General features: G+C 40.2%; 1 protein-coding gene across 3 annotated transcripts; it reads left to right on the forward strand.

Annotated features, from left to right (window-relative positions):
• Window positions 1-1,663: 1,663 nt before the first annotated feature.
• Window positions 1,664-10,134, forward strand: GAR1 (GAR1 ribonucleoprotein). 3 transcript variants are annotated; one of them, XM_053565815.1, is made up of 7 exons: window positions 1,664-1,845; window positions 2,343-2,562; window positions 4,093-4,247; window positions 4,689-4,748; window positions 7,511-7,652; window positions 9,386-9,451; window positions 9,831-10,134. In XM_053565815.1, the coding sequence occupies exons 2-7, from the start codon at window positions 2,355-2,357 to the stop codon at window positions 9,842-9,844; spliced, it is 645 nt and encodes a 214-aa protein (XP_053421790.1). In that variant the 5' UTR covers window positions 1,664-1,845; window positions 2,343-2,354; the 3' UTR covers window positions 9,845-10,134. The 3 variants fall into 3 exon arrangements, with proteins under 3 accessions (XP_053421790.1, XP_053421734.1, XP_053421871.1); XM_053565759.1 differs by having other exon boundaries at window positions 1,665-2,049; XM_053565896.1 differs by lacking the exon at window positions 1,664-1,845 and adding an exon at window positions 2,080-2,177.

Consider the following 10,134-nt stretch of genomic DNA (forward strand, 5'->3'; position numbering starts at 1 on the left):
AAAATGTTAAATGATACAACAGACTCGCTAAATAGACAAGGGTAATTATGGATAATTCTACCCTTGTATGATATATAGAATTTAATGTATCTATCAAATCTCAAATGCATTTATAAAGTTAATTTTATATATGGGACTATTAGGCACTTAATTCCTTGAGAAACTTACACATTAACGCAGAAGACATTGTAACTCCCAATATTTCCGCAAAGTTTACAAAGTCTTTTAAAATTCCATTTACAATAATTTTTGAAACACTATCAATCTCCACTCTCTTTCAAAGAAGAGGTAGTTGACTGTGTCAAATACCAAGGTAAAGTCTCAGAGGATTTGGGACAAACCAGGCTCAGCGCCTATGGCTCAAGCGGCTAAGGCGCCAGCCACATACACCTGAGCTGGTGGGTTGGAATCCAGCCTGGGCCCGCCGAACAACAATCATGGCTGCAACAAAATATAGCTGGGTGTTGTGGCAGGCGCATGTAGTCCCAGCTACTAGGGAGGCAGAAGCAGGAGAATCGCTAGAGCCCAGGAGTTGGAGGTTGCTGTGAGCTGTGCTGCCATGGCACTCTACCCAGGGCGACAGCTTGAGGTTCTGTCTCAAAGAAAAAAAGAAAAACTAAGTTTCATAAATGAGAGATCACTATCTTTGTGAGAAAAGTGAAGTATGTGAGGGAAGCTGATGTTAGATAGCAAAAGCTTTAGGAAGGGTGAAAGGAGCTTCCAGCAGAGACGGGTGTTCAGCTGGTTGGCGCTCAAAATGTAATTGACGAGGCCGGGCGCAGTGGCTGACGCCTATCCTAGCATACTGGGAGGCTGAGAGAGGATCGCTTGACCCAAGAGTCCGAGACAAGCCCAAGCAAGAGCAAGACCCCGTCTCTACTAAAAAAAAGGAAAAACAGGCCGGGTGTTGTGGAGGGCGCCTGTAGGCTTAGCTACTCGGGAAACTGAGGCAAGAGGATCGCTTGAGCTCCGGAATTTGAGGTTGATGAGAGCTATGACGCCACCTGGCGACACAGTGAGACTCCGTCTCAAAAAGCAAACAACAAAAACAACAAAAGTAATTGACAAATGTCTGGAATAGAAGATAATAACACATTTTCTCTAGAAATACCCCACCGCGCGCACACATACGCATTTCTGCCTTTAGTGAAACCATGACAAAAGGACAGGCACAGTTCAGCCCACAACGGTACCGTTCTCCAAAAGGTCGGAGAGGAATAAGGAACTGGAAAGAACGGAGATAAACCTTTCTGCGGGCTGTCCCGGGTTCTCACGCAGCCTGAACTACCTCCAGGCAGAGGACGGCTCAGAACTCCTTAGAGACTGGGCCACACAGTTGCTGGAGGAGGTCACGAAGAAATGAGTGAGGTTGGGGACCATTTCGGTCTAAGAAGCAAGAGCGCCGCAGCAGGACCCGTCGCACGGCACAGACTAACTCCGCGTCAGCCTCAGGGAGAAAGGGCGGAAACTGCACCCCAGCACAATATCACGGCAGCACTTCCGGCAATGCTCTGTTGCAAAAGACGCTGCTATTGTACGTCACTTCCGACTCCCAGGCCAGGCAGGTTGATTTCACTGTCGTAAAGCAGTGGTTAAAGTTAGATATTGTTGCTTCTCCAGCGCTGAAGACTGTTTTGGAAACGTGGCTGTGTCGGTAGTTCCGCCAATGACTGGCTTTTTTTCTTTAAAGCAAACGAGTTAATTCAAATTCCTGGTTTTCTTTAAAAAAGAAAAAAATAACCCCAAAACTCTGTGCTTGTACGGTGGCCGAGAAGGTTCGAGGGTGGCGGAAGTACCCGAGTGGGTGTGCGCGAAAAGCCGGAGGCAGAGGCACACGTGGCGACGGTGAGTGGCCACAGAAGCGGGAGGATCTGAAAGTGCTGGATGCTGAGCCCAGCTGCGGGAGAGAGGGAGGAAGGAAGGAAATACAGAGTGAAGACCTTGATGTCTGCTGGGGGAGAAGGTAGTAACCCAGGGGCGGCGAGGCTGGCGTGCATTCTGTCGACCGGCGCTCTCAAGGCCATTGGGAAGTAACACTTCACTTTTCAGGTTCGTCATTAGAGGTGTGGGACTGGGGAGGTGGCAGGGCTGCTATTATTTCTCCCCCCCCCCTTTTATGGTGTTCTGACAGACTCCACAGGGTTAGGAGATGTAGGAGATGCCACAGTTCTCTGAAGGTACGGCCGTTTTTTTCTTTTTTAAAATTATTTTTTATTAAATCATAACTTTGTACATTGATGCATTTATGGGGTTCAGGGTACTGCTTCGATATACAATGTGAAATTCTTACATTGAACTAAGTAACACATTCATCACAATTATATGGCTGTTTTTTCCACCAGGTGTTGAAGAGAATGTCTTTTCGAGGTGGAGGTCGGGGAGGTTTTAATCGAGGTGGCGGAGGCGGAGGCTTCAACCGCGGCGGCAGCAGCAACAACCACTTTCGAGGTGGAGGAGGAGGCAATTTCAGAGGCGGCGGCGGCAGGGGAGGATTTGGACGAGGGGGTGGCCGCGGAGGATTTAACAAAGGCCAAGACCAGGGACCTCCAGAACGTGTAGTCTGTATGTCGTCTTCAAAGCCTAGCCTTCTTGGGACAGTGGGGGTGGGTTTGGGGTTTGTGTTATTTGCAAGTTTGGCTGCAAGTTAAGTACTGAAGGATCTATCTACTTTTAGGTTGCAGCTTGGTTGGGGAGCCAAAGTCTGAGTGGAGAATGCTGTAAACTGATTCATAATCATGTGGTAGCACTTAAAAGGAACGATCAAAAAAGCTAAAGGACACTTGAAATGCATTATAGAGGTGGAACTTGAGCTTGGGTTGAGAGAAAAATATTAAATAGGCAATATTGAGTACCTACCTCTATTTTCCACATTTTACAACTGATTAAACTATTACTTAGTTAAGTTTCTTTACTATGGTCATAAGCTTACTGATAAAGAGGTCAGTAAGTGAATTAGCTGAAAGCTAATTCATTTTACTGACCCCAAAGCTTAGGCTTTGAATTATTACTCAAAAGTAAGAAAAGTGAGAAAAAATTGTGCTTGGGAAAGGAGGGAAAGTCAAGAACAAGACCTTTTTAGTTCTGGAGTAATTATCAGTGAAGTGGGATGGAAGTCATGGAAAATAAGACAGAGGTTTGTCAGTAGAAACATACTACATTAAAGAGGAGAGAAGATGAATAGTATCAAAGAGTGGGTTGGATCAGAAAACTGGATAGTTTGAAGGGAGCAATGGCTACAATCAGAGGTCCTGGCTCACAAGCTGTAGCCACTGTGAGGCACTGAGAGTCTGATTTAGGTTGATAGCAGTGAGGGGAAAAAAAGGAAGAGTTCAATGGGAGAGAGCTTTCAAAGGAAACAAAATCAGTAGAACTTGGCTAAGCCTGAGGATAAAAGTTTCAAGATTTTGAACTTGGATGATAAGGGTAGAGAGTTGCTTTTATAGGAATGACATGAATATTTTAGTTTGAGGTGACAGTAGTCAATTAAAAAGAAAGGTAGTTATTTTGAGATTCCAGACTTCCTGAAAAAGATTATGATTCATTGGTAAAGAGGTGGTAATGGGAATGGGAAAGTTATAAGGGAGAAGAATAAATAAAAAAAGAGGGCGGCGCCTGTGGCTCAAAGGAGTAGGGCACCAGCCCCATATGCTGGAGGTGGTGGGTTTAAACCCGCCCAGCATAAAAACTGCAAAAAAACAAACCAAACAAACAAAAGCTGGTTCATAAATAGGTGCTGGTGAAAAGGAGATAATAATAGTTGTAATAAGATGACTGTTATAGGTTAAATGGTCTCAGTGTGCCAGCCACTGTTCTAAGCATTTGACAATTGTTATTCTACTTAGTTCTTGTATTAAAGATGAGGACACTGAAACACAGCGACGGTGAGTAACTTCCCCCAGGTCACACAGCTAGTTGTGGAGGTGGTATACCAATCCAGGAAGTAAGTCTATACTCGCAATGATTATGCTCCCCTGCCTTGGAGGAGGACAGGTATGATGAAGTCCCAGATGGCCAAAAGAAAGTTCCCAGAAGAGGATGGTCAGTATTATTTTAAATAGTTCTACATTTTTATATTTTTTTGTCCTATTTCAGTATTAGGAGAATTCCTGCACCCCTGTGAAGATGACATAGTTTGTAAATGTACCACAGATGAAAATAAGGTGCCTTATTTTAATGCTCCTGTTTATTTAGAAAACAAAGAACAAATTGGAAAAGTGGATGAAATATTTGGGCAACTTAGAGATTTTGTATCCTTTTTAATTGGAATACCTGGTAATATTCAGAAGTTACTATCTATATTTTTCTGGGGCAATTAAGTACAAATTAAACTTGCTGCTTCATAAAATGATACAATATTGCTACAGATTGGGCCATGAAGGAGAGTGTATATCTATATGTAGTGAAGTGATAGACCCTAGAAAAGTGACTTCTTTTTTGGCAATTTCTAGGAATTATGGCCATTTGGATTAGTGCTATAGGATTAAGTTGATTAGTTTGGATATGATGATGGCCATTGGAATATTGTGGTAGAATTGGAAGGGTTTTTTTTTTTTTTCTTGGAAAATAACTCATTCTTACCTTTCTTATACCCATATATTCTAACCTTTAAAAAAATTATCCCTGAATTCAGAAGGTTTGATATCTTCTTTCATTTTTATTGCTTATCTGTTCCTTAATGAAATTAATAGTATTTTTCAGTTAAATTGTCAGAAAACATGAAGGCATCATCCTTTAAAAAACTACAGAAGGTAAGCCAAACTGATAATACTTAATATCCTTGGTTTTACAATGGAATGACATATACTTTAGGACAGTTATACTGGGAGTGTCACTAAGCTCTTACACTGAGATACTAAATAGTGAACCTATTGATTTTTTTAAAGTAATTTATTTGGTGCAGCTTTGTAGAAAGTATTCCTTGCTCATATTAGCAAAATCTATTAACTGTTAGGTTCTGGTCCTTTTATTTATGTAATAAAATTCTTACAGAAAAACTTAAATGACCAAACATTTCTAGTAAAATGTTAAATTATAAACTTACATTATTTGAGAGAAGGCAGATGTTAAATGATTTTATAAGAACTCTGATTAACATGATGTACGTTGTGAAGAAATAATATAAAAATTGTTATGAGAATCGAATCTTTGTAGCAAGACCAAAATTAGTCTCTAGGCTTGCCTGGGGAAGTGAGCTTAAAGCTGAGGCCTAAAAGTAGACTGGAAGTGATTCCCACTTAGGTGTTGTCAAGAATTATGTGGAAGACCTTCTAACAAGGTGTACTTCCAGGGCCCACTCCTTGAAATTTGACCAGAAGCCCTAATGTAGGGCACAGGATTCAGTTTAAAAAAGAGCTTGTGGATAATTTTGTTGTAGTTAGGCAAACACCTGGGAGCCACCGATGTAGTCAAAGAGGAGGAGAGAGTGCATTCCAAGCAGAGAAAACAGTGTGTGTGTGAAGTCTCTGAGACAGCAGACAACTTTAAGGATACAATATGTTTTAGTTTTAATTTTGTTTGGTTTTTAATAACAAAATAATTCTGTTACATTAATGCTTAAGAAGGGTACTGTGGAAAAATTTAAAAAGCATTCTGGGAAGGGGTCAGCACTGAGTGTGAAGGGGACAGGTAGGGGCTGTTGCAGTAGTCCTAGAAGTGATGATCGTTTGGAGCAGAGTAGAGACAGTGGAAACAGAAAAGTGAATGGATTTGTGAGGTACATAGGAAGGCGGAGCAGTAGGACTTGGTAATTGAAGTTGAGGAAGTAAAAAATGCCACCGTCTTCCAGATGTCTGCTTTCATTGTCTTTGTGGATGATGGTGCCATTTAGTGGAGAAAGGGAGGATTCAGGGGAAGAGAGTAAGTTCGGTTTCGGTTTTGGCTGTCTCAAGAGTACTTAATGAGTTTGAAGTACTCTTGAGACAGCCAAGTGGTCAGGAGTTCAGAGAAGGGGTCCGGACTAGAAATAGAATTGGGAAGTTGTCAGTGTGCACAAAGTAACAGTCTAAGAAGAATGGAGGAAAGGAAAAGAGCAACCTGTGATGGGCTTGGAGGCACCTCCCAAATTTAAATGTGTTTGAGGAGATACGTAATTGCCAATGTAAAGGAGGCAAACCATAAACCTGTCATAAGTGTGGTATCACAAAAGTTGAGAGGATAGAATTTTTCTAGAGGGAGTGTTCAGCTGTCCTAAAATGCTACAGGTGTCCATTGAATGACAGCAGCATAAAGGTAAAGGCATCATGGAGCCAGTGGAGCAGCAGGCCCAGGAGCCAGATTGGAATAGGAAATGGGATGGAGACAGCACATCATTGTTTGCAAGTGCCTGCTGGTTGTAGAAACCCTGACAAGTACTCAGTGGGAAATTGCGCTGCTCAGGTGTGCCTGGAGCTGAACAGCCTAGAAAGAAACAGTGCTCAGAAGGGCATCTCATCTGTGACCTGGAAAAAGAAAATGGCCAGTAATTAATCCAGACTGGTTTGGATTCCAGTCTTTTCTCACAGTATTACTAATTTGAGGGTTTTTATTTAGGTTTTTTTTTTTTAAATCAGGTGCTAAGTTGAGTACATATATACCTCTCCTGGCTTCCAGATCCACCGCTGTGCTTAAGTTCAGGCCCTTCTAACACAGCGTAGGTTATTATAAAGTCTGTAGACTAATGCTGTGGAGTTGAATTTTCTGTAATGATGGAAATCCCTGCTCAATACTGTAGCCATTAGCCACATGTAACTATTGAGCACCCATACGTAATGTGGCTCGGGTGACTCAGGAAATGAATGAGCTTTTCACCGTTTATTAATTTTAAATAGCAACATGTGGCTAGTGGCTGCCAAATTGTGCCATGCAGATCTAGACAATATTTTTGAGGTGATGAGCTGTGAAGGGAAGAAGGGAGTAAGATGAGATCAAGAGAGAGATACAGACATCTTACAAGTAATAATTACAGTTTTGAAAACGTCCATGGATGTTTCATGTAGAACTGTGAAACAATAGACCCCTTACATTTCTTTATCTAAAACAGTGTTCTCTTTAACCCCCAACATAGAATAGGTTTAGTTTCTATATGCCCCTGATTACTTTGTTTAGTAAATAAAGTCTTGAAGTAGCTAGTATGCCAGTGTTTTATTTTGAATTTTAATGCTACAGTCTATTTTTCTTATGGCAATTTTGTTGAGTGAAAATGCAGTTAATTTGGGGAAGTATTATTTGTTCCTAAAGAGAAATGAGATCAAATTGGTCTTGCTATTTCTATATGCATGTAATGCGTACTGTGTCAAAGTGCCTTGAGCACATTACTTCTTTAATCCTCACATCATGTGGAATAGATACTTTATGATCTACATTTATAGATAAGAAAACTAAGGTACTAGGAAGTTAAGTCCTTGCCCAGCACTGCATAGTAAAAAGTGTGGTAGGGTTAGGGTTTGAACTCAGGTGGTTTTGACTGTAGGTTCTTAATGATTATACTATACTGTCCCCTGAGTCGTCATACTAATTGCTTCTATATTTCCAGTTTTATATAGACCCATTTAAGCTACTGCCACTGCAGAGGTTTCTACCTCGACCTCCAGGTGAGAAAGGACCTCCAAGAGGTGGTGGCAGGGGAGGTCGAGGAGGAGGAAGAGGAGCAGGTGGCAGAGGTGGTGGTCGAGGTGGTAAGTTACTTGTGGGGGAAAATTTCTAATGAAATTTCAAACTCACTGCTAATTCATAGTACAATTGCGTTTTGTGCATAAGTAAACCTCCCTTATAAATATTTAGTAAAGCTGCTCACAGATATTGGCAGGCTGCTCATTGTAATGATGCTTTGTTTCAACAACTTCTTTAAAAAGAAAAGAATCTAATAAAGTATACTTTTGAGAGATTTCATCTCTTTGGGTTATTCATGTTTCTCTGGCCATTTTAATAAAGTATAAGATTATCCTAACTGAATTTTAGTTTCTTGGTTAATATCATTGAGTGTTAATTGTATGCCAAGAGCTGGACATGTATTTTTTAATGTCCATGTATATTCTCTAAGTACCCAGCAAAACCTTTCAAGATAGGTTATGTCCTTATTTTATGGATGAGGAAATAGAGGCTTATAGAAGAAACTAATCCAGTGTTGGGGAACCTGAGGCTTTAAGGCTGCACATTGCACATGGCCTTCTAGGTCCTTAGTGCAGCCTTTTGACTGAATCTGACTTATTCTGTAAAATTTGGATTCAAGGCTGCAGGTTTCCCACTCCTTCCCTAATCAGACAATTGGCAGATCCAGAATTAAAACGCGTATCTTTTGATACCATGTCAGGAACTATTACTGATAAGTTAATTGCTGTGATTTTAGTATTTTGAGGCTTTCACCCATTCATCGTTAATGGCCAGCTAGATGATGAGCTGGGCTTGGATGAGTGGGACTGCAGCATTGGGTGTGCTTGTGGGGTGCCTGAGTGACAACATGATGGGCACAGGAAAGTGGAAAGGGAGAGGTGCCAGAAGGTAGGTGTGGACAGCTTCCTCTGCAGATGAGAAGAGAGGGAACCCTGTTTTCACCTTGGCTTCTCTCAACTTAATCGTTTCACTTTGTAAATAAATGTACTTGCTTGGATCTTCTTAGGTAGAGATCTCTTAAAAAAAGATCGGAACTTCTCTCCTTCTCTTCTCACTTCACCCTCAGTGGGGGTATCTTCTTGAGAATTTCATGTGAGCATCACCTGTGGTCTGTTTGTTGCTCAGTTCACCTTATACGTCATATTTGTTGTAGCCTCCTCAGAGCAAAACCTCCTCTCCCTGCCACTCCTTGTTTTTAGGATAAAAGCCTTATTAATTCCATCAAATTATCCTTAGTTCAATCAAAAGAATATTTCCCAAAAATGAGTTAATCGTACGCTTAACAATAGGGCTAAATCATACTTGAAAGTAATAAGCTTTTCAAATCCATTCAAGTGGAATACATGTTTAAAAGGTAAAAATCTGAGGTATTAGGCCTTTTCACAATTGGTAAACTACAGTTTTTCTATTTTTATCTTTTAAAAGTTTCTGCAGGGTAAAATAATGTGAATCTGTATTTATCCTTTGTAATTGTAAGAATTGTGTTCATCTTTGTAGGCCTATCAGTGTGAGAGATTGTAGTTATTTAATAACTTTGTTATTTATGTTACTTAATATACACATTAATACAAATTTTTATTTATATTTTACGTTATTTTTTTAATTAATTAGTTTATTTTTTGAGACAGTCTCATTATGTTGCCCTTGGTAGAGTGCCCCTGGTGTCACAGCTCACAGCAACCTGAAACTCTTGGGCTTAGGCACTTCTCTTGCTCAGCCTCCCAAGTAGCTGGGACTGCAGGCGCCCGCCACAATGCCTGGCTATACATTATTATTTAATAAACTTTTCCTTTTTTAGGTGGCTTTAGAGGTGGAAGAGGAGGTGGGGGCTTCAGAGGCGGAAGAGGGGGTGGTGGTTTCAGAGGTGAGTAATAAAGTCTTTAAATGATTGAATTTTTTAAATTGATAGTGTACCATTTTCTCTTTTTCTCTCTGCCAGCAAGTATATAGAATACCATGGTATTCTCTGTTTAGCTTCATTTATGTCTTCATTTTATGTCACTCTTTCTTGTTTTTCTTTTTAATTTTTCACCTACTTTTAGTTTATTTGGCTTTATTATTAATTTGAAAAATTGAAAAAGATGTAATATGAATGGCAGTGAAATTTGGCAAAGTATGTTTGCTAAACATTACAGGAATGAATAGTGCTGTAATGTTTAATAGTACTGTTAAAAATCTGTTTTCTTAATACTTTAATACTTTAATTTTCACAATACTTAATACTTTATTTTTCTCTTAATCAGGGAGAGGACATTAAGTATAACAGTCGACAGACTTCTCACCGGTTGGCTTCTGCATTAACCTGCGTGATCTCCTTCTGTAGAATTGAAAACTTGCTTCTAAGCAAGTCTTGGAAGATCTGATCATTTTAGGACAGTGGAGCTAAAATGTCAGTGTCATGAAGAAATGAGCGCAACAGTGAATTTTGCTCTAAAAGAGCATGAATAAGTCTTAATGTTTTGTACAGTGGCTGGCACTCTGTGGGTGCATAAATGAGCAGTTTTCATTTTCATTTGAATTTTTAAAATAAAATGTTTTATTCCTTTA

Source organism: Nycticebus coucang, chromosome 1, assembly GCF_027406575.1.
Source record: "Nycticebus coucang isolate mNycCou1 chromosome 1, mNycCou1.pri, whole genome shotgun sequence".
NCBI lineage: Eukaryota > Metazoa > Chordata > Mammalia > Primates > Lorisidae > Nycticebus > Nycticebus coucang.

Excerpts from the sequence above, each read along its gene's own strand:
- GAR1 (XM_053565815.1), top strand. The coding sequence starts at position 2,355 with ATGTCTTTTCGAGGTGGAGGTCGGGGAGGTTTTAATCGAGGTGGCGGA. Across the intron at positions 2,563-4,092 it reads ACCTCCAGAACGTGTAGTCT|TATTAGGAGAATTCCTGCAC; the intron begins GTATGTCGTCTT and ends GTCCTATTTCAG. Across the intron at positions 4,248-4,688 it reads TTGGGCAACTTAGAGATTTT|TATTTTTCAGTTAAATTGTC; the intron begins GTATCCTTTTTA and ends TGAAATTAATAG.